Below are 25,156 nucleotides of genomic sequence, written 5' to 3' on the forward strand. Positions count from 1 at the left end.
ATTCTATGGGAATCCACCTGCCACTACCCGGGTCACACAAAGTGGCGAGCAGAGTTCCCCACAAAGAGCTTGTGGAGCGCCCCCCAGCCCATGAACATACGCGTAGGCCTCTTCCAGGAAACTGTGTATTTCAATTCCCAGGCAACGCAATCCTCAAAACACGGGCAAGGCCTGGCACGGGGTAATATTCTTTTGTAAAGGGAAATGTAAAAACGAATCTAGAACTGTCCAAAACTGGATACTACACCCTCTTAAGACACAGGAAACTGCCTGAAGAAGTGCTGATGGTGCCTCCTCTAAAGCCATGAATAACATCTTGCTTTGGCTGTGCATTCATCATTACAAGGGTACTTCAAAAGGAGCCGCCATCACGTGCTCTATCCGGAAAGCAACAAAGGGAGGCAGCACGGAGAACAATGCAGGAGTTAGTAGGCTGAAAACTGTAAGGAGGTGTTTCCCTACATGACATACACAATTTTAGGAGATTCCAGAGACTTAAACCTAAAACTCTAGAGCATGCTGAGAGGAGCATGCTGTAAAAGGGTGATCTGGCTTTTACCTAAAACGCACTTGTCATCAGACAATAGTTGTCAGAGACAGAATGTGACTGAAGAATCAGAAGTCTTAGGTTTTCCTCCCATCCTACCACTTTCTTTCACAAATCACATACCCCTTCTAAGCCTCAGTTTCCCCATCTGTAAAACGTGCAGGGTAAATAAAGCCTGATCTGCCTAGGTAGCCGTGAGGCGCGAATGAAAGAACAGTGAACAGGCCTCATAAAACTACTAAAGCACAACGAAAATGAAGACTGTTACCAATGACAAAGGGACAATGATATTGAAAGTTGACAAATTATGAAATTATTTAAATAAAACCATAAAACCATTTCAATTCCAATTTTAATCCAGTAAAAACTTAAGCCTATCATTCCTAGTTAAAGGAAAAAGAAAAAGAGAAGCCATTCAAGTACTTTAGATCAGTTACTATATTAAGAATTAGCACTTCCTCTTCAAATATCATTTGAAATGTTTCATCATCCACCTCAAGTGTATCTTTTAATGAGTAACAGAGAATGACAATTTGTTTTCTTGAGTGAAACTCTTAGCAAGCACACACACGTAAACACACACGCACATACACACATGCATGTAAGCACGAAGTGAACACATAAAACCAGTGATTTTTTCCCCTCAATTCTGGCCCAGGTAACATAAACAGAATCTTTATTATTATTATTTTTTTAATCACTAGAGTAATGAAGTTCTAACTTTGCCCAAAGCTAATATCAGAATATATCAAATAAAAGATATTGAATATCTTTACTTGACAAGTTATACTTCACTCAACTTTTCTCACTAATTATAAACCAGATGATAATACTTTGATTTTAAACCTGCGCTGTCCAATACGGTAGCCACTAGACACATGTGGCTACTGGGCACCTGAAATGCAGCTAATGAAGATTGAGATGTACCATAAATGTAAAATATACACCAGATTTTCAAGATTCAATATGAAAAAGAAGGTAAAACAGCTTTTAAAACTATTGGTTACATGTTGGAATGACAATATTTTGGATATTCTGGATTTTTAAGTACAATATATTAAAATAAATTTTACCTGTTTCTTTTTACTTTTTTAAACGTGGGTATTAGAAAATTTTTAATTATATACGTGGCTCACATATATGAGAAAAGGATGGCCTATTTCTATTGAGCTATTATATAAAAACTTTAATTTCTAAAATTCATCCATTATAGCCCTCCTCATCATAGGAAAATGGGGCTTGGTCTTCATACCTATGCACAGGTGAAGCCTGCCCAGATCCCCTGGCGGTCCTCCAGTCACCCAAGCCAGGCTCCACGAGACCCCAGGGGGGAGGCAGGCAGCCAGGGGAGGGCAAGGACACCCACCCCCCACCCTTGCCCCAGGGTAGCCTCAGGACTTACTGTAGAGACGTCATTCCTTTTAACCATTCCTGTAGAGTAAAATAACCCATGTTTTGTGCATCCAATTTCCAAGCTAGGACGAGCATAACTACCTGTTTAAAACAAAAACAAAACAAAGCAGAAAGACCAATCAAATAAGGAGGACAGACCTCAGTAATTAAATACATTAACATCAGCCAAATGCTTCGGTTCACAGTAGTTTAGTCACTGAAATATGAACAAGGTAACTTCAAAAATGAGTTCTAGTTTGGCAAACATCTAAAAGTTTGATAATTCAGTCTGCTGACAAGGGTTTGGAGAAACATGACTTCTTATGCCTGATGGTGGAAGTGTAAAGCCATTAACCTCTCCCAAGGGCAGTTCTGCAGTATGTATCAAAACTGAAACCAGCAGTTCCACCTATGGAAAGTTATCTCATAGATACACCTGCACATATACACAAAGCTGTATAGTCAACAAGACTGACTACAGTACTAGTTGTAGTAGCAGAAGACTGAAAACAACCAAACATCTACTAATAAGGGACTACTTAAATACTTCTTTGCTAAACACATTCCGTACGAAAGAATACTATGTCACCACTGAGACAAATGAAGTGGAGCCATCGGTACAAACACGGAACAGTTCCCAAGATTTATTAAGTGAAAATGAAAAGAGTGAGGTGCAGAACAGAGTGTTAAAAACCCAAACAGTAGGTGGTGGGACACGGACAGTGGATTCGACGTTTGTGAGTTCAACTACATACACTGGGGAAATGATTTTAAAGTAGTCCAACACTCCACTTCGATAGCACTGTGCCTGCAATGAGCGCAGGATGAGCGGACAATCACTCAATCACTTCTCAGTGGGGCGTCATCCTTGCTTTCAGTGCACCTTCTGAAACTGGGCAGACATGAGGAACTGTGACAACTCGGGTTTTTGACACCGCTCGTCACTTTTTCACTCAGCTGCTTTAGAGAAAAGGTGGCACCGAGGCAGTGATGGTGAGTTTAATAAATACCTAAAGGTATAAAAGACAAAATTACATTTCCAAGATGCCTCCAACTGCAAACTCTCCAGGGCTCTTACACAGGGACAGAGCTGAGGTCACCTGGACTGGGGGATGAGGAGGAAGCTCTCCCATCCTGTCTACCTCAAAGATCCAAGACAAGGTGAGGGGTAACTAAAAAAGAAAGTATGCCACTCCTAAAGAGGTAAAGAAGAGGGACAGGGCCTTCCTAGGACCGTCCTAGGAAGCTTTGCCACTCTGCAAGGCTGGCTATCTCTGGAGAGTCATTCACACAAAAGGGAACCCGAGTACAAAAGAGGAGCTCACACATACACTGCTGAATGGCTTATACGTCCATTTGTTGTAATAAAAAGAAGAAGGCAATGGGAAGGAAATAAATGTTCCTGCATACAGTTGGCCGGGGACTAGCATACTCTGCATTTGGCAGTTAATCTGATTTCTTTACCCAGGACCTAAATGCTTCATTTCATCTAACAGAAGAACTGCCCCAAACCATTAAACTACAATCCATGTGCCCAAATGGGTCAGAGGGTGGTGACAGTGAAAGGAATCCGGGTGACATAACATGAAAAATTGAGGCAAGCCAAGACATGGAAGCAACCTAAATGTCCATCGACAGATGAATGGATAAAGAAGATGTGGTACATATAGATAATGGAATACTACTCCGTCATAAAAAAGAATGAAATAATGCCCTTTGCAGCAACATGGATGGACCTGGAGATCATCATACTAAGTGAAGTAAGTCAGACAGAGAAAGACAAATACTATATGATATCACTTATATATGGAATCTAAAGTATGACATCAATGAACCTATCTATGAAGCAGAAACAGATTCACAGACACAGAGAGCAGACTTACGGCTACCAAAGGGGAAAGGCGGGGGCAGGGAGGGATAAATTAGGAGTTTGGGATTAACATATACACACTACTATATATAAAATAGATCATCAACAAGGACCTACTGTATAGCACAGGGAACTCTACTCAATATTCTGTAATAACCTACATGGGAAAAGAATCTGAAAAAGAATAGATACATGTATGTGTACAACTGAATCACTCTGCTGTACACCTGAAACTAACACAATGTTGTAAATCAACTATACTCCAATATAAAATAAAAATTAAAAAAAAAAAAGAGCATCAACATATTTTTAGGCTGTTGTCCCTGAAAATGAATCAAAAAATACGATTTCACATCTGCCTTATATTACTTTTTGTAATAGAACCAAAGTTTTTAAAATCCCAAACAACAACAAAAGGCAAAATAAAAGCATAACACTCCCCACCATGAGGCAAGCAGCCACTCAGACATCACTTTAGATGATTTAATTAGGCCCTGAGAGCCAAAGGGCACATGAAGGACTCCAGAACAACTGCATTCAGGAGGTTCAGAAGGTCTGTCCTTCCAACTGCCAATGAGCTCGTTTGTAGACTAAAAATCTCCAGCTTTGTTTAATTTATACCTGGAAGATTAATGCAAAGCTTTCTCTTGGTGCTGACTTTATGGTTTTCTACTTTGGAGATTAGTATCAGTGAGAACCCAGTAAATCTCTAGGACCTATCAATCAAATATCAATTCAATCAGTACTTACCCATTTTTTTTAAGTCACTAGGTTTTTTAGATTTTAAAAATCTAGATTACTAGGTAGATAACTAGAACCGATAAGTGAACCAATTTTTCTACATATTATGCACATCACCATAAAACATGATTGTTAAATTGGTCAGAAAATGGTGACTTGAGAGACCAAGGGCCTACTAGGAAGGATTTTCCAAAAAGAAGGCGTTACATGTTCTTCAAACTATTCACACATTAGTGGATTTTCTCCTCATCCCTCAGCGTTTCTTGGAATTCTGACTCCTATGTATCTATTTACATATTTTCTAATTCAAACTTTGTATGTTCTCAAACATTACCTATACTCAATCCTCTATTAGAAGGATTAAAAATTCCACATAAACACTTGTTAAGTTAAAAAAAAAAAAAAAACGGTTACGGTAAAGGAACACACATACAAGTATGCATGTAATGTGGCCAAACAGCCACAGCAGATATTCACGATGGGCACTTCTTTACACAAACAGACCTTTCCCTAGCACAGCGAATCAGGAAGCTAGCTACTTAAAGGATTTTTCTGTTACCTTAGTAAATGGAAGTTGAACTGAATTTTACAAGCCTGCTTAAATTTCATAAGCTATAAATATCAGGCAAGGTGAGGGTTTTAAATACTTTAAAGTGCTCACTCATCAATGCAGACAAGCCTCTAAAAAACTATTTTTGTGCTGGTTGTTCAAACAATTTCTGAAATTGGGAAGTATCCACAATTGATGGCTTATCAGAATTTACTTAACAACATTTTTCCTTTTTAATGATGAATAAAATAATAAAAATTCTATTAGTGGCATCTTAGGCTTGAAGTACAGGAATCAATACTTTGGAATAATAGTCTGAACTCGGTCGTTCAATCTTCTATGTGATTCAACATTTCAAGACTGTTTCTACTGCTACAGAAATAGAAAACTAAAGACTCATAATTGCCAAAAAACGATAATAACAGTAGCTATTTTTTACTGAGTACTGGTATTTGGGGCTGAGGAACTTTAAAGAGCTGGGCCTCCCTGTTTTCTCGGTTACAATCAGTGTCAGCACTCCTCCCACCCGACAGGCCTTTCTGGCCCTGAGAGTAGATGCCCACCTGATCCCTCTCACACTGGCGGCCCGATGCCTCCCAGCCTCCCCACCACTGGGCCCTGCTACCCACCCCTCTGATCACATGCTGATTACTGCCCCCTGGGTGGAACCTCTGGATCTCCTCTCAGGCCCAGCTCACTCTCGCCGCTTTTATACTACTGTCCAGAAAACACTGCCAACCTTGGCCCAGCCCCTGTCAGAAAACTTCCTTCTTAAAGTCCATGAAATGTTTTTCTCTGTCTATGACCAGGCTATGGACTAGATGAGGCAAAATACTACTGACCCACCTGTCCCCAAACCTCTGTACCAAACTCAATAATTTATCAAGACACTTGAACTAGATTACATTAAAATAAAAATACAAGACTAAAATACATGTAGTAAGTTAAAGACAGTCCAAAGGCTCTTTAGAGAATTTACAGTGTTACTGGGGGTGGGGGAGTGGGGAGACAAAAAAAAATTTTTTTTAATTAATTAATTTGTTTGTTTGTTTTTATTTTTGGCTGCGTTGGGTCTTCATTGCTGCGCATGGGCTTTCTCTAGTTGTGGTGAGCGGGGGCTACTCTTTGTTGCGGTGCGCGGGCTCCTCTTGCTGCGGAGCACGGGCTCTAGGCACACGGGCTTCAGTAGTTGTGGCTTGCAGGCTCAGTAGTTGTGGCTCGCGGGCTCTAGAGCGCAGGCTCAGTAGTTGTGGCGTGTGGGCTTAGTTGCTCCGTGGCATGTGGGATCTTCCCGGGCCAGGGGTCGAACCCGTGTCCCCTGCATTGGCAGGTGGATTCTTAGCCACTGCGTCACCAGGGAAGCCCAACAAAATTTTTTTAAAGAAAAAAGTGTGAAGTCTCGAAGAGCATGATATGCATGGGTACCAGATATCTCACCAACAGTCTGAATGAAAGGGATGATCCCTAGAGAGCTCTTCCAGAGCATAAATTCATTTAGGATATAAGAGGTATTTGTTAAATTGGAGGCTGATGTAATATTAAGCTGCATAGTTAATGAGTCAGAGCATTTGTATGTTTCATTTTGCAGTAAGACAAATGTGAGAATAGGAAAAAATATTCAAAAATAACATGATGATAAGAATTATGCAAAAATAATGAAGCATATAAAAAAACTTCTAATTAAATGTTTTAAAGGAAATACTTAGGGGCTTTACAATAAAAAGCAATCACCTTCTGAGCTAAATTCAACTGGAAGTGAAGGAGCTGTGAAAAAACCTTTTTAATTATAACCTATTCAAAACCCTTATGAATAATTAATTATTCAAAGTCCTGGACAAATTCTACATTAGGCTGGAACAACTACGGAGGGGGACAAAGATACACAAAGCCCTCAGTCCCCCAGTCCCCTGTTATCCGTCATGGTAGGCACACATGCCCACACCACTTTTTAAACATCTAGTTTAATTACTTTATTACTATACCTTTTAGAAACAAGAAATTAAATGAGAGAATAAAATGACTGACTGTAGTTACACCATACCAATTGCAAAAAAACTTTTGCTTACAAACCAATTTAGAATTGGAACTTATTTCTTGGATTGCCTCATAAAAACTAATGCACCCTTACTTCTTCACTGTTGCTTTATTTGCCAAGAGACAAAATCAGATCAACTGATCTACCCAAATTAGTAAGTTAGACTTACATTTTCTGGTTCGACACCAATGTCTTCACAAAATTTCTCCATGCCTTCGGGACCTACAACATCATCAGTACCTGTGATGAAATGCAATTTATAGAAATTAAATCTAACCATGTACATACACTATTACTACTATAGTAGTAGTATACTGTTAAAATACTTATTATTAAAGTAAACTTAGATCAAATAACACTTAAAGACCATAAATCCTTTCTGAAGGAAGAAATCACCAAGAATATATTGAAAAATGTTCTAGAATTTCAGTTCTATCTTTAAAGGATTCTGTTCTGCACATTTAAGTCAGTTTACGGCCAAGTCCTTCAACCTGTGGCTAGAGGGACACATAATTTATGTCTAAAGATAAGGCTACAGGCATTCAATTCCTGTTCTTTAAAGTAGCTTAAATCTCTATTCTTATTTTGGTAATAATTTCAACACATACAATAATTTTTGGAAACACAGCAAAGAACCACCTAATATTCTTTTTAAAATTAACTGGGAGATAACATAATTGTTTCTTTTACACAGAAAAAAAAAGCAAGCAGTCTTTTTGTTCTAGACAAGGCAACCCCTTCCTTCACATTCCACGTTATCTCTGTTTCTTCCTGAAAGAACTGTCCACATGTCCCAGCTCTACTGTAGCCCCCATTCATTCTTCAACCACTGCAATCTGGTTTTTGCTCATCTCCCTCCACTGCAACTCTTCTTGCCAAGGTCACCAATAAACTCCTAATCGCCACATCCAGTAGACACAGGCAATCTTTATTTTATGTGGCCTCTCTGTGGTAGCTGAGATTATCCTCCTGTAGCATCTCAACGGGGGCACCACCAGAAACAGAAACTGAGGCATCATCCTGGAGTCCCCCCTTCTCCTACATTCTCCAGAGCCAATCAGTTACCAAGTGCACTGCCAATTTTACTTTCCAAATATTTCTTAACTGCACTGACCTGTTCAGATGTCATTCTCTCACTTAGATGACTACAGCAGTCCCCTCAGGATCTCCCTAATTCCAGAGCCTCATCCCCCTCGGACCCATCCCTTACAAAGCCACCTGGAGGGTCCACACCTCAAACACAAACTCCTTCGATTTTAAGTTCCCTACTACCTACGGATAAAGTCCAAAGTCTCTGGCATATCAAATAAGGTTCTCTATGATCTACTGCGTCCCTTCCTCTTCAGCCTCATAGCTTTCCACCTTCATATCAAGTTTCTTGGAAATAAAAGAATCAAATAGATATTGCTGAATGAACAAAAATTAAGATCCAGAAACACCTACCCATTGTTTGCTATGCACACACATCCTGACACATACCCAACGCAGTACTAACTCTTTGTGGCCTCAGCCCATCTCCCTCTCCCCTCCCCCCATCTTCCCATACCAGCTTCTTCAATCTTTAAGACAGGAACCATACAGGCAGTCCTCCCAATCTCCCCACCCCCAGCAGCACAGGCTGGGTCAGGCAGTCTTGTGTGACCCCGTGCAATGCTAGGAATGCTTTTCTCACATTTGCATTAAGTCCTAACTCATCTACCTTTCCTTCTAAATTCCTCAAGTGTAAGAACTATTTATTCTTTTAAAAAAAAAATTATTTATTTGGCTGCGTTGGGTCTGAGTTGTGGCACACGGGATCTTTTACTTGCGGCATGCGGGATCTTTAGTTGCGGCATGTGGGATCTAGTTCCCTGACCAGGGATCGAACCTGGGCCCCCCTGCACTGGGAGCACAGAGTCTTAGCCACTGGACCACACAAGAATCACTCTACAATCTTCCATAGCCTTCAGATCTAGCAAGCTGCCAAGACCAGCAGGATCCACCATCTGAAAATGTCTCAGTTTCATTCAAATATTATCTACTGGGCACACCCTGGAGCGATGCACTGTAGAAGTGGCTAAACAGGAGTAATCCATGGTCCTTGCCCTCCAGGAAGGGAGACAAAGCATAAGAGTAATTTCAATACAGTAATAACTAGATCACAATAAAAGTGTAAGGTGGTTGTTCTCAACAAAGGATGACCATTAAAATCACCTTGGACAGTCTTGTGTCACTTTTCTGCTTCTAATCCTTGGCTCCCCCTGAAGTCCAAACTCAGGCTCTTCCACATAATCTAGCCAGAGCAAATACTTTTTCTCCATGTGTTGTTTTCCTTTTAATCAGAAATGTGCTACTTTGTTACAAAGAGTTTTATTTCACATATTCAAATCTGTTACCTTTTTCTGGGACTTTCTTTTTTCTCCTTTTATTTTACATGTTTTTCTACGAATTCTTAATTTTTTTATCTTGATTATGGAGGGAAAATGAAAGTTTACTTAGTTTTTTGGGCAACATTAATACATGAACATGATATAAAATTTCATTTAAAAGTAAAACTGAAAATAAAAATGTTAAAAAAGCAGAAGTTTCCTCCTAACTTCTCTCTACTCCCCAGAGACGACCACTTATTAAAGAATTTCTGGGACTTCCCTGGTGGTCCAGTGGTAAAGAATCCGCTTTCCAACGCAGGGGACACGGGTTCGATCCCTGGTCAGGGAACTGAAATCCCACATGCTGTGGAGCAACTAAGCCAGCGCGCCACAACTACCGAGCCCACGCGCCTCAACCAGATAGCCCACATGCCGCAAACTACAGAGCCCATAAATAAATAAAAGAATTTCTTTAAGAACCCTTCCCCAAATAAGCCATTTTATAAATTCTACCTGCAGAATATATATACATATTTATTTAGTTTTTCAGGCAATTCTCTTTGGCTTTCCAGGTACACAACAATTCAATCATTTCACCTTCAACGAATGATCATTTTTGCCTCCTCCTTTCCTGTATTCATGCCCCTTCTTTCTTTCTCTTACCTAACAGCATTAGTTAATAACTCCCAAAACAATGGCAAATAAGAAGAGTGAGAGTGGGCATCTTTATCTCATTCCTGACTCAAATGAAAATACAGTTAGCATTTTATCACTTGGGTTTGAGTGTGCACAGTCCCGCATGTGGGCACTCATGCATATATTACACACAAACGATATATGAAGACATTCACCCGATGAAATGTTCAAATAAAGAAGCCCAAGAAAATAGAGTAAAAAGAGAAAGCCTGCCTTCTTCCTTTCCTTACAAGACAGGCATGTATCCTCCCAGACCTTTTTGCTGTGTTTTTATGTATGTGCAAATATACGGTGAAATGTACCCCTGAATTTGTTTATCTATACACTTGGGTTCATACTGTACCTATAAATTCTACACCTTGCTTTTTTCACCAACTGTGTCTGATAATTTTCCTGTGAGAGCACCTAGCTGACATACTTTACATTACCCCCCTGTAGGTGACTGTGTGTGTGTGTATACCATGTTTCATCGTTCTTTTCCTCATTCCACTACTGTAAAGTATTTAGGCTGTGACATTAAAAAGTAATTATTCTCATATGGAAGTATCCATCTATTACTATTTTGCTAAGAGGTTTGGTTGTAGGAACAGATGACTCTTTGGTATCTACTGATGGAACTCATTGGCAGTTGGTTGCACAGAGCTGAGAAAAAAAAAAAGGTACTTATAATCTTAAAAAAATTTTTGTCTTTGGCTTCTATTCTTCGTGATTTAAAAAAGCTCTTTTACTGCAACCTATTCTTGAGCCTGGCAAGTCACCTGCCCTTCCCCTGCCTGTGCACAGGGCCCTGGGGTCTCCCAGCTGGCTGTCCCACTCACACCCCCTCCAACCTGGCCTCCTCTCCCTGTCAGTGCTCATTACAATGACGATGCTTCTCATTTGTTTGTCTGTTTGTCACACCAGAAAATAAGCTCTGAGTACAGTGCTTCTGTCATCCACACACCAGAGCCTGGCATGTAGCAGGCCCGCAAAGGTTGGCTGAGGTACACTGGGCAGTGGTAAACATTAAGTTAGCCATGCTTTTTTCTTTTTTCCACATTTTATGCAATGCCATTGTCAGGTTACTTATATACACATGCACCTGTGTATTTGAAAAGAGCAAGGTTTTAACAATATGATCTGCAACGGCATGACTCATGTTACCTTAATATTTTATCCTAAAAATATTAAATATAGCTTATCAGTCAACATTACTTAAAGGCTACCCATAATCCTGATATCTACAACAACTTTCCCTTTCTTCTCATTATCATTCCCTTGTACACATTTAGATCTATTTGTAATCACATTGTTCATTAGGATTATGGGTATATTTACACTAGATGTGTCATTTTACCTGTAGAACTGAACAATCTTAATCTAATAAGTAGGCCACTGGTTAACACAAAGTGGATTAAAAGTGGGTTTGAGGGAGATGGTTTAAAAGCTATAGAACGCCCTGGTGAAAGATACTAGAGATACATTTACAAGGCGGATGTACTGACAATAATCTAGAAAAAAGTGGTCCTCCCACTTTCACTGCCATTTTAAGCAGGGGTCCCTAACTAAATATACTTTATACTAACTAAACCCTTTCATGAGAGCCCAAGATGCTCATGGCAGAGTTTCCATAATCACACCATGCTGCATCTCTGGGGCAAACGGGGCCACGCTGTCTCCTTTGCCAAGAAACCTTGTCAGCAAAACTTTTGTCTCCTTTGTCACTTAGCACCTACTCCTGGTCCCAAATCTCACTTTGGTAAACCAAGAAACAATTCTGCTATAGAACCTAATCGAAAGTAGAGATGAAGGGCCTACAGTCAGGATTTGTAGAACTTTTATGACCTACGTGTGTGAGCTTCAGTGTGACTCTGAAATGCTGGCACTTGTGTATCTGGTCTCATCTCTTACTCTTAGATATATCTCAGAAAGTGGAAGTTATCAGACAAATCATTTATGTAAAACTGGTTATTTTAATGAAAAGAAATGGGATTCCAGTTTCAGACGGAGGTCTAAATAAGACACTCCCCCAATCTTACCCCCAGCAATCCTTTCTAAAGTCACAGAGGACTCAAGTACCAAAGTACAAAAGGGAGTAAGCCTATAACCACAGAGAACAGGACAAGAGCCCCAGTGGAGAGCATTTCATTTATTAAATCTCTGAGAATCAGAAACTGAGTTGACAGGGATTTAAAAAGGTGAGAGGCTGCAGCACAGGATGTGCAAAAGAGGGCTGGGACTAACTGGCCAGGCAGGATCTGGGAGGAGCTGGGCTCAGGCTAAAGGAGTGCAGAGGACAGGGCAAGCGTGGAACTGAGGACTCTGGGAAGAACTAAGGTCCATCTGTGTAGCACAACTGCAGCACCAAGGCCCCTACCACCCTCCACTGCACTCCGGATTCAGTGCAGGGAGTCAACCAAAAGCAGATGGCTCTCTCCGAGGGAACAGGAGCACGGTGAGGGGGGACAGGCCCTCACTCTAGCACAGGGGGCCCACGGCCTCACTGTCTGCTCCCACAGACTTGCCAGAGCACAACCTTCCAGGGACTTCTCGCCATGCATTTTTCTTGAATAATACTTATCTTCAGTTTTTATTCATGTAGTTGGGATATTAAAAAATGAGGACTTCCCTGGTGGCGCAGTGGTTAAGAATCCGCCTGTCAATGCAGGAGACACAGGTTCGAGTCCTGGTCCGGGAAGATCCCACATGTCGCGGAGCAACTAAGCCCGTGCATCACAACTACTGAGCCTGCGCTCTACAGCCCGCATGCCACAGCTACTGAAGCCTGCACACCTAGAGCCAGTGCTCCACAACAAAGAGAAGCCACCACAATGAGAAGCCTGCGCACCGCAAAGAGTAGCCCCCCGCTCACCGCAGCTAGAGAAAAGCCCACGCCCAGCAACGAAGACCCAATGCAGTCAAAAATTAATTAATTAATTTAACAAAAAAGAAAGCAGGTGCCAGTTGTTCTCAATTTCAAGCTATTTTCCCTGATAAAATACAAAAAAAGCAAAAACTAAAAGGGGGGGCATTAATAAAAATAGGTGTAGCCACACCCACATAAACTTCTCGCAGTGATGAAATCCCAAGGAACCACCTGGCAGGGGCCTCAAGGAACCTAAAGAATGTGGCTTAATCTTTATCCCAAATGTCACCTTTCTGAGCCAGAGAAAAGCAAACAAGTAGGAAAACTGTACCTTGCTTCCTTTTAAAAGAAAACAGAAGTGTGGCTTTTACTATGGAAAAATTCATATTTGCTTATAAAGGAAGACACAAAGAATATCAAAATAGCTGTGCTATGGTCGTGGGATTAAGTATACTTTTTCTGTTTAAACTTTCCTTTTTATAATATATTTCATAACAATAAATGTGAACCAATATGAGAAAGCAAGAGATCTTCATAATCAAAGTGATATGAACATGAGAAAACGTTCCATCATTCAGACCCAAGTACTGAACACCTGGAAACGTGCTAACCACTTTCATAAAACGTCTTCAAGAGATTCATGTTCTCAAGACCTAAAAACAGATAAATTCTAATACTACAGAAGTGTCTGTACCATGTGTCTGTGCCATGCAAACAAAATCCAGCTCAAACTAGTTCAAATAATGAAAGAGAATTCACTAGAAGGATATTGGGGTAGCTCACAAAAATCCAAAAAACTACAGGAATCAGGATCACATCCTTTCAAGTCTACCACCGGAAAAGAAAGATGCTCTTCTCCCAGCTTCAGTCTGAAAACCCTAGGAAATTTTATCTGATTGTCCTGACCTGGGTTACCTGGCAGCCCCTGGAACAATCTCTGTGGCCAAAGGGGCAAGATTTTTATCAGAAAAAGCGTAAGGTAGGGGTAGGAGGAAAACACTGGCCCCAGGAGGAATCCTCATTTTGATACCCAATAAAAGGGTATCAAAACCAGCTATGGGGCTTCCCTGGTGGCGCAGTGGTTGGGAGTCCGCCTGCCGATGCAGGGGACGCGGGTTCGTGCCCAGGTCCAGGAGGATCCCACATGCCGCGGAGCGGCTGCGCCCGTGAGCCATGGCCGCTGAGCCTGCGTGTCCGGAGCCTGTTGCTCCGCGGCGGGAGAGGCCACAACAATGAGAGGCCCGCGTGCCGCAAAAAAGAAAAACAGTTATGAACGATGTCCTTCCTTTAAGAGTACAACGAAGGCTATTAAGCTAAGTAAGCTAAGAGATGCATAGCAGCTTGTCATATGGAAAAGTGGAGAAAAACACTCCAGGCAAAGGGATGGCACTGAGTTAGTTGTCTTTTATCCTGTAGGTAGCAGGGATTTTTAAGTGGGGGGCAAGGGTGCAGCGGATTGTTAGGGAATGACATGTATGATCTGTTCCGTTTATTTTATTTTTTTTTCAAATAATACAACAGGAAACACATAGAACCTGACTGGGAGTAGAGACTGATGTCAAGAAAATTAGTTTGAAGGTCACTGGAAATGTCAAGTTGATAAGTTATGATAGGGCCAGAAATATGGTGGGGAAGAGGAAAGGTAAAAGAGCCTTCAGTTCAAACTTGTCTGAAAATTTTTCTTTCCCCCTTTTTTACACACACACAGCCACAAACACAAACAAACCCTTTATTTCAGTATTACATTATCCAACCAATTATAATAAGTTGCAAAAATGGGATTGGATTTAAGACATTTTAAATGACAAAACAAACACTGTCTGCCAAATGATCTTTCAAACTAGAGACACAATATAAGAAATTCCATTGCGCTACATAAAGGTTCAAAGCAGCAAAGCTTATTTTAACTTGGATGCATAAACCAAAAAGTCACCCATTACCAGCATTCTCAAGAGGTTTCCTAGCAATCCAAAGTATTTCTCCCAAGTACATTTCATCTTTTCAGTTCCCTTCTAGTGTTCTGAATTCTTTGGCTTAGCTGCTGGCTATAAATAGGACATTTGGTGATTTGTTTCAACAGTGTTCCCTCCCGAAAACAGGGAGACGGACACACACACACACACACACACACACACACACAAATTCGAAAAGTACTCCTCTTTAATTCTTTAATCTCCTCTAAGGCACTCCTTATTTTTATGAGGCTCAGTCTTAGATGATATAAATGATTACCTACCTGCATATTCATAGAACCATTCTAAGCACCTCTTACTTGAAAAGGCTTCTTCTTCAGTCTTTATTCTAGTTGTATCATATTTTCTATACATGCTAGAAATCAAGAAAGGGGTTTTAAGTTATTTAAAGTAAAGATACTGAGTTTTTTTAAGTAGCAAATAGTTTTTATTCTTTTACCCAACCAAACATCTATTCAGTCAGTATTTCATGTATATTTAAAATATTTCACTTCTTGCATTTGGAAGCTTCAGCTGTTATAACTACAGTTTTAAACACAGTCACACCCAGTATAAAATTAAATGGTAAGCACTTAATACAGGTTTTTCTCTGATGAACAAATAATCAGTAAAAACTGAAGAGAACAAGTATTTAATATACTCCTTTCTACCTCTCTAGCCAGAACTAACTACAGAACACTAGTGATACAGCAAGAAATGTGGATGGTGTTTCTTCAACTGGTGACCCTAGGACTCGCTCATGTCTCTGCATCAAGTTCTCCTGACTCCCGTGCCGTACGAGTCAGGTTGGGCGACACATGGTCTAAGGAAGAACCTGGCAGTATTAGACACCTCCAAGGAATTTGTCAAGCAAATAAAAAGAAACATCAAATTATGTCCAAGCCTCCAGGAAAAGAACCTCAGGAAAACGAAGTACAGAGAATCCTTGGCTTCTGCCCTTCTCCTATCATGCCCTAGCATTGTGGAGACAGACACATAAGCTGGAGAACTGAGTCCGCAAGCACAGCAGCCTCCTCCTGCCAACACTGTGACCCTTGGCAGGGATTCCTTATTTCATGATGACACGGGGCTGAGAACCAAGACAGGCCCTACTTGGGGAGGGGAGAAGCAGCAGTACTTTTAAAATAGTGATTTTGATAGAAAAATTATGAGTATTTATATATAAATTGTCTAAATAGTTATATAAACATTTATGAATACAGTTTTTATTTACATAGCATATAATATAAAATCATGTATAATTCTTTTTAAAAGAGCATTTATTCATGATCAAGACTTTCACCAGAATATCTGGTGAAAGAATATATACCGCTGATCAGAGATTCTGGGTTTCAATACCCAGAAAACCCCCAAAACATGGTTATAAAGTATTAAGATACTGAAACCGCAAACCACCACTTTTGTATTTCTTCTATAAAAAGTAGCCATCCCACCTGGAAACAAAGGTGGATACTGTCCAGGGGTTCAAACAGATTTACTCCAACCCTGGGCCTGGACATCCTATCTCAGCTCAAAGTCTGTAACTAGTCAATATCCTGGAGACCTCTATATGACACTGTAATGACTGAATCACTTAAAAATACTCTACCTAAAAAAGGACAATGGAATAACATTACCAAAAAAAAAAGATACCAATACATGCTATTACTTGGATGAACCTCAAAAAAATTATGCTAAGTGAAAGAAGCAAGGCACAAAAAGACCATTGACGTGAACTGTTCAGAAAAGGCAAATCGTAGGGACAGAAAGTGAATCTGTGGTTTCCTGGGGCTGGGAATAAGCACAGGGATGGACTGTGAATGGGCGTCAAGGCTCCAACTGGGGTGATGGGAATCTTCTAACATTGGTTTGCAGTGATGGCTGCACAGCTCCAACAACTCCGTAATGATCACTGAACTGTACACTTAAAATCGCATACATTGTGATATGTAAATGAAGTTGTTTTTCAAAAAAGACCAAGAATGAAACTCGGATAACGTTACAGCTCCCCATCCCCTAGGTCACCGATGAAATGCTATTCATGAGAGTAACTCACACCCTTCTGCAACTCAATTACCAGTTTTTAAACTGGCTTCAGGGCTTCCCTGGTGGCGCAGTGGTTAAGAATCCGCCACGGGTTCGAGCCCTGGTCCAGGAAGATCCCACATGCCGCGGAGCAACTAAGCCCGTGCACCACAGCTTCTGAGCCTGCGATCTAGAGCCCGCGGGCCACAACTACTGAGCCCGCGTGCCACAGCTACTGAAGCCCGCCCGCCTAGAGCCCGTGCTCCACAACAAGAGAAGCCACCGCAATGAGAAGCCCACGCACCACAACGAAGAGTAGCCCCCACTCGCAGCAACTAGAGAAAAGCCCGCGCAGCAACAAAGACCCAACGCAGCCAAAAATAAATAAATTTATTTTTACAAAAAAGAAAGAAGCAGAAAAATCTCATCTAATTCCCTTGATTTATCGATGTGGCAATTCAGGCCACATAAGTGAAGTGAAGTGACCTACAGAGCCAGAATGGAGGCAGATGGGAAAAGGCAGAAAAGATTAAAACTATGATGTTTATTCATTGTCTTTTTTTAAAAAAAAAAGAGAAAGAGAAAGAACCAAAAGATGTCTAATAAAATCTGGTTGAAATAGTAAAGATGCCTAAAATAAGCAAGTCTAATGGACCTTGGGAGTTACCAAAATTAACAGTTCACTTGTCTGAAAGAGAAGTGGTTTCAACAGTCTTGTTTTTCATGGTTTCTAACAAATGCTCACTCTTTTGAGTAGAAATGTCAGCTCAGCTAATATTCCAGGCAGGCTTAGAGCACTTGGTGCAGGCAGCTCTCTCCAGCCACGCAACCCAGGTCCTGGCAAAGGCAGCTACAGGATTCCTGTGGTTGTAGGTAGTGAGTGAGACCCCCTTAAAGAAGAGATAAGTACCAATCCTGAGGTCCTCAACAGGCACAGAGGGCAAGCTCCTAAAAGCAAAGAAAGAAACACTACACCAGTTCTGGTGGATCAATGGACTGAGATAAAATTTGAATTTCTATGAACTCAGGTTACCTAACTTGTTTTTGTTTCATGAGCCCACACGTTAAGTAAGTATCACAAAAAATTACACTTTGAAGTTTTCCTGGCAGAACCAAAACAATATTCTGGTTGGCATTTGTACGCTTAGAAGACCCACACTGGGCTTGGGTAGAAAGGTGCCTCTTCAACACATATGCCATCAATGTGGTTCCACTGTCTCTGCGACGTACCTATCGTGTCTACTTTTCTTGGCAGATAAATCATCTCCAGAGGCAGGTCTTCTCTTTTTCCTCGGCGGCATCACTTTACTAAAGCAGTCCGAAGAACTGCAAGACCGCAGACTTCCTACAAAACAGAGTGAAGAGCACAAAAGTAAGGAATGCCACATTGAAACCATTCCAAAGAATATCAGCGCTAAATGAAGAGCTTTCACAACTTACACCGCAAAGGGTTTAGATGTTCTCTGTAAACATGAAAAAATGAAAAGTGAAAAACTGGTTTTCAGTTCTTCTTTGAGAAAATGTTAGAGTCAAGAAATAAACCTAGCAATGACACAAATTAGTTAATAGTCCCCCCAAAACACACACCAGAAATGAAGTTATCATAACTTCAGTTTACTCTCCAAAAATACTAATATAAATCATCTAAGCTTCCAGCTTCCTTTACACGTCAATGTTCCTTCAGAAGGAACTGCACTGCTATCTCATTTCTGTACTTCATTAGGCAAGGCCAGCTAGACTGGTGACCTTGGGTCTAAAATACATACAAGTACATCAGTCCAAACACTCTTAAGCTTCAAGGAATATCTGATTAAAAAAAACAAAACAAAACAGAATTTGGATTTTTGGGGCAAAAGCCTGACATGATCTTGAGCAAAACTTCCATAAATATTTTTAATTTGTTTCTGCCACTTTCAGTCAGGGTTTTTGGAAGCATTAACTTTCATTTGGTAAAAGATATTAAAATGTAACAACAACATGGAACACCTATGGAAACCTTATGCTTACATGTACGACACCTCACTTAACCTCACAACAAGCTTACGAAAAAAGAATAATCATTACTGCTTATGCAGATAAGAAAACGGAGGCAGAGAGGGTCAGGTAAGGGGCAAAATTGGAATTCAAACCCAGACAAGTCTCACTTCAGACTGTTTTAAACCATTATAAATTTCTAGACAATTATAACATAATTAAGATACCCATCTTGGCACAAGTACTATCAGAGATATTATGTCATTTGGTTCCCACAATAACCCTGAACGACAGGCAGGGCAGAGTTAATTATCTCTACTGACTGATGGTAAAAAGTAAGGCTTAGGCATTCAAGAGATTTTCCAAGGTCTCAGAAGTGCTAAGTGGTGAAATCTGGACTGCATGTCCTCCTCCTTGCACTGGTGCCGTGGTGGGAGGGCCCAGGGCCCTCAGTGAGCCTCTGGGACAAGGCAGCACCGGGTGATAGGGTCTGAGTGCTCTGCATTCAGTGGATGAGCTCCAGCTCCTCACCTAGTCATGTGGCTCAGTCAGTCAGTGACCTATTCTGGGTCTCTGGTTCATCATCTGAAGAATGAGAACTGTGAGATTTACCTCTCCAGAGTTTTATGAGGGAAAAATATCCATTCAACACGTGCTCACGTGGCCAAGTGTTGCGAGTAGACAGATGTTGGGATCTGAGTGCCACCAGGGAGGTGCGTGCTCAGGCTGGACCTCCACGTTGACCCAATCCTCACAACCACCCCATTCTTACGAATGAGGAAACAGGCAGAGAGATGAAGCAGCAGTTGGAAGGCAGCAGGTGAAGTCGAGGATGGAACCCAAGCAGCTCGGCGACGAGGCCAAGCTCCCCACCACCACTCACTGCCGCCTCCACGCAGCCTCAGCAGCAGAGACTGAGAAGCTGGGGACTAAGGCCAGAGCCCAGGGAGTGTGGATATTCGGGGGCTGGGAAAAGAGGGTGAAGACCTGGGTGGGGAGAAAACCTGGGCGAGTGTACACTCCAGGAAGCCAAAGCAGGAGGAGTGCACAGGGCAGTGGCAGCAGTCAGATGCAGAAGCAAGAGGCTGGGGACAGGGCTGCAACAGGCTGGGGAATGACGTGAGCGGAGGGTGTGATCTCAGTGAATGTGGACAGTTCTCTCTAGAAAGCTGTTCAGAAGGCAGGGAGAGAGCTGTCAGTAGCTAACAGTCCCAACCTGGTAAGCGCAATGGTCGGGACTGGAACCTCAATCTCAGGACATACTCAGGCTTCCACCACCACGCTAAGTTCCCGGGCGATGCGCTTCAGGAACAGAACAGCCGAAACCACCTCTTCTGCCACAAAACAGGACAACAGCACGAACGAGGCGTGGGCCCAGCGCCGGGTACTGGACCCTGCCTGCTCCTTCAGCCAGAGGCAGCGCCCACCAGGCTGAAAAGACAACGATCCTCAACCACCCTTCCCAGAGCCCAACAACGGAGGGAGTAGGAGGTTCTTCAGAGACACAAAGCACGCCCATATCTCTCTCCCCACAACAGCAGCAAAATCAGGAAGAGAAAGAGCCAGAGAACGTGCTGCCCACCACACACGCCCCGCTCGTCCTCCTGGTGAAACGGCAGTCCTGTTTTACACTGAAGCATGCAGAAAGGTCTGAAGAGGTGCACGGAGACCCAAGCTTTTGCAGACTGCCAACGGTCAAGATTTATTCTTGTCCGTTAATGCCTCGGGGTGGAGCCTGCAGAATGAAAAAGTGGGTCCCGCCTTGCCGGAAAGCCTGCCACGCTGCTCAGAAACGAGTCTGCCTTCAACTTCGAGGCTTGCTTCTCCCACCTTGGACGTGCACGTCTGAAGGAAAGACACTGTCTCCTGGTACTGGTCATGGGCGGGTTCTGAGCATCTGTTCCGGGAGGAACCTCTCCCTCCCACCAGCGTTTGCAGAACACAGAGGAAATGCACTCATCTCCTCAGCACGTGGGAAGATGAACACCATTTAAAATAATGTCTTCACCAATATTCACCAATAAAGATAAATCCACCAGCTCCTCTACTATTTTGCCTCTTCATAGAAACACTGGCATAATGTCTTGCTTTCACGGATTCCTACTTGACAAGAGTATCATGTTTCTGGTAAACATACAAACATCATAAAGTAACTTTTTCAACTTAATTTTTCTTCTTACTGTTGAAGTTCCACAAATCGCTTCTCCTGGTGTAAAACTTACTCATATTTTAGCCCCAAAGCATCCCAAATTTGGCGTTTTGTTCTTTCGCTTATTCCCATGGCGTTCGTTCAGACCTCTCTGCTCCAATCATCGGCATAAGCGAGTGACTGTTAGGGGCCACCCTTCACAATGAAACGGCATCTGTTCGTCCCCGGTGCCCATTACAGCCCAGGCACCCACTGGCTCACTGAGCCTCTCGCCACCCACCCCCACCTCACAGGAAGGACGAGTCCAACTCACACGACGCAGCACAGCTCCACAGGTAGAACCCTGGAACCCATGATGACAGTGAAAAGTTCCAGGCTATCTCAAAAGCAATTTTTTTTTTTTTTTTTTTTTTGCCGTACGCGGGCCTCTCACTGTTGTGGCCTCTCCCGTTGCGGAGCACAGGCTCCGGACGCGCAGGCTCAGCGGCCATGGCTCACGGGCGCAGCCGCTCCGCGGCATGTGGGATCTTCCCGGACCGGGGCACGAACCCGTGTCCCCTGCATCGGCAGGAGGACTCTCAACCACTGCGCCACCAGGGAAGCCCAAAAACAATTTTTTAACGCTGAGGAAAACAAGTTTACCTAAAATAATTTGCCAACATGAACCAAGTCAACAAAAATACACGAAGAGCACACAACTCACAGCTCGGTGGCCCCGAAGCTGCTCCCCCAACCCCGCATGGCTCCAGGGATCCTACCTGAGCAAGAGCAACAACTCAGGTTTTTAGGTTCATGCACAAAAGTACACCTTGGTTTGCAGGGTTCTGATTTGTTCACCAGTGCAGACACAGCAGCTAATATATCATCTTAGTACAGTAGTACTACAGTATATACAGTACTGAGAGTCCCACAGTAGACTCGCAAATATTTGTTGAATAAATGTGTTCCTAAAGCAAGCGTAAATCAAATTCTGCTTAGAGATCAGTATGTTTCCAGAAATTTGAAACATCTATGAATAGATAATATACCACCATTTCAGATTTTCTTTCCCATTTGTCAGTTAAGAAAAGCACTTGATTCTAAGTTTCCTGGCAGGTCGGATTTTTTTTAAACACAAATATTCTAGAATGTCTGCTTCTTAAAATAACACTGTGATGTTTTTTTATAATAAAAACACTTAAACCTAAATGAATGTTTTACAAATTTGTATTTACTCGTATCATTAAATTTAGACTTTACTGCTTTAGAACTTATATCACTTTATCTACCCTAATTAAACTTTATTTTTAGAGTAAAAAGAAAATTCAGTAAGCAAATACTGTAAACAACAATGTTATGGAATGTTTATGTTTCAAAGAAGCTTTAGCTATTTTAACCTGCTACAAGTATCTACTTAGGTATAAACGATCTGACATTACAGGTAGAGGCAAAATATTAAGGCTGAAGTTTTAAATTAGTAACTACAAATCACTTTCAAATTTATCTTCACAAATCTGAGAGGTATTATTACCACCCCAATTCTACAGATAAGACAACGGGCCAATAAGTGGAGCACCTGAAAGTTCCTATTCAATAAATAGTTAACAAATTAAAGCGACTTAACCCATAAACTGATTTGAAATGATCAGAGCTGCAAGTTTTCAATATTTGCCAATCACCCAAGAAAAAACAGTGATGAAAAAGATTTTAAGGATCCATCTTAAATCTCATTAGAAACATCTGGCAGGTACTTATGAAAGAGAAAAAGCCTTTTTATTATAATAATAAAGAATTAGGAAGAGGAAGAGATGAGTAATCTCAACTAGTAATCCCAAACTATGGTTCAGGCTCCTTCACATTATCGTGATAGATATTCTGGTGTCCTGTCTATAATATTTCTACATTGTGACAGCGACTCTGAAATTGCCTCTCCCATCGTTAGAAGCTCTTTCTTGAAGCTGAAGCGTTTAAATGATCCTTAGGAAGGCAATAAAAATTGTTTCTATTTTTTAACCAAAGGTTATGATTTGAGCTCAGGGTCATTTCTTTTTGGTTCAGTTTTTAAGAGGAACAAATAAATTATTCTATTAACTGACCATATTTTCAAATAAATCAGGAGGTCAATGAATATAGCTATTCTTCTTACATTAAACAACTAGAAATACCGCCAACATTTTTAACATATCTATTCCAATATTTGGTCCCATAAAAATCAATTTTAAAGAGCAATTTAAGTTCACCTGGATCAAACCAAAGGCCTTTTAATGCCTATGCAGCTGGCTGTTTTGATAATAATTTAACTAACCATGTTATTCTTAATAAATGGTATCTAAATCACTGCTCCACTGTTCTGTTTTGTTTTTTTTTTTAATTTAATCTTCCTGCTGTGGGCCTCAAGTGAAAAAAGGTCCTGTTCAGGATTCATTTTTTGTAAGACATATTACATTGTGTGCCCAGTTTCTAGTCATCCTCAAAGAGGTTTATACAATTAGAGAATTTTTCTGACTTTTCCAAACTTAGTATAAATGCATGTTCCAATACAAAAATCTCACTAATTTTCATTATAATGAGTTTGTTGTATCATATAGCCTTGACTCACTTAATAACATTTTACATGTTCATTCTGCCATTTCAATACTTTTCATATAGCCATTTCACCTCACTTTTCACTGAATAATGTCACAAAAGTATAGTAATTTAAGTTGGTAAATAGAATGCATTTTAAGACATCTTACCAGTACCTAAATATTTTATTTCATTTTCTTGAACAGAGCATTGAACTACTTGCTTGCTTCAGTAAAACTAGTAGTGTCCAAATGCGCAATTTTTATCCTACTATTTAAGACCAAAAAATTTCCTTTCCTTTCTCTCTAAACAATACTGACTTTTGACATCTACCATCCTCCATCCTCCATCATTTTTTTGGGTCCTCTCTGGTTTTTTTTTTTTTTTTTTTGCTGTACACAGGCCTCTCACTGCTGTGGCCTCTCCCGTGGCGGAGCACAGGCTTCGGACGCGCAGGCCCAATGGCCATGGCTCACGGGCCCAGCCGCTCCGCGGCATGTGGGATCTTCCCGGACCGGGACACGAACCCGCGTCCCCTGCATCGGCAGGCGGACTCCCAACCACTGCGCCACCAGGGAAGCCCCCCTCTCTGGTTTTTTAAATTCACTCCCAGTATTTTGTGCTGCTTCTCCAATACACACTCTCTCTCCTTTTTTTTTTTCTTTCTTCTTTTTCTGGTGGAAGACTGAAAGCACCAAAGGAAAGTGTTAAAGGAAACAGAGCAGGAAGATACAGGCCTCTTTTGCCCTTAGTTTGGCTCTTCCATATACAGTTGTTATAGAAATGGCTCAGACTACTGATGGGCCAAGAAATTCAAGGAGGCACTACAAAGAGGCACTATAGTGATTAACTTTCTCAGGTTTCCAAACACTACGGATTTTATGTTACTTAATTTTTAAAGTATACTCTGTCAGGTGTGGTAATCACAAGTGATGCTATAACCAGATGGGGAAATGGACCACTCTGAGAAATTACTAATGTTAATTGACATTGACTGGCACGTATGAGGTACGAGGAACTGCACCAGCAAGTCATATACCAAATATCAGGCACATCCACTGTCCCCAAGGGCGAAAGAGGAGGCATGAGGCCAAACACACTCTCCACTTTCGTTTTCCTTAATTATAGCTTATAGTTATTAAATTGCCACATTCAGGTTAAATATTTAAATGTGAAATTACCACGGTAACAATACTCATTCAAATCCAAAGTTCAACTTTAACTACAGAATGTACAAGACTCAGCACTTAGATGTTTTATTACCTTAGCCAAGGGAAAGACAACTTAAAGGCTTTACAAACACAAAATTCAGTTTTAAAAAATCAAAACTACACTAACTCTTAAGTTTAAAAAATCTCTGATGTCTACCAATATATTGTTCCAGAACAGTAGAGAGAAATGTGTTTTTTTTTTTAACTTTTAAAACTGGCCCTGAAAATTAGCTAAAAGTTAAACACACTTAAATGTGTATCAATAGAAACATATTAT

General features: G+C 41.2%; 1 protein-coding gene across 7 annotated transcripts in view; it reads right to left on the bottom strand.

Annotated features, from left to right (window-relative positions):
* The window catches only part of DCUN1D4 (defective in cullin neddylation 1 domain containing 4), a 68,753-nt gene that overhangs the window by 22,649 nt on the left and 20,948 nt on the right, over window positions 1–25,156 (bottom strand). For all 7 annotated transcript variants that reach the window (XM_060012566.1, XM_060012564.1, XM_060012569.1 and 4 more), the window contains 4 exons: window positions 18,232–18,346; window positions 15,261–15,352; window positions 7,305–7,375; window positions 1,950–2,041 (listed from right to left, as the gene is read on the bottom strand). In XM_060012566.1, coding sequence (XP_059868549.1) covers window positions 1,950–2,041; window positions 7,305–7,375; window positions 15,261–15,352; window positions 18,232–18,346 — 370 coding nt within the window. The remainder of the gene's footprint in view (window positions 1–1,949; window positions 2,042–7,304; window positions 7,376–15,260; window positions 15,353–18,231; window positions 18,347–25,156) is intronic.

Source organism: Delphinus delphis, chromosome 5 (assembly GCF_949987515.2).
Source record: "Delphinus delphis chromosome 5, mDelDel1.2, whole genome shotgun sequence".
In the NCBI taxonomy this organism is placed as follows: domain Eukaryota; kingdom Metazoa; phylum Chordata; class Mammalia; order Artiodactyla; family Delphinidae; genus Delphinus; species Delphinus delphis.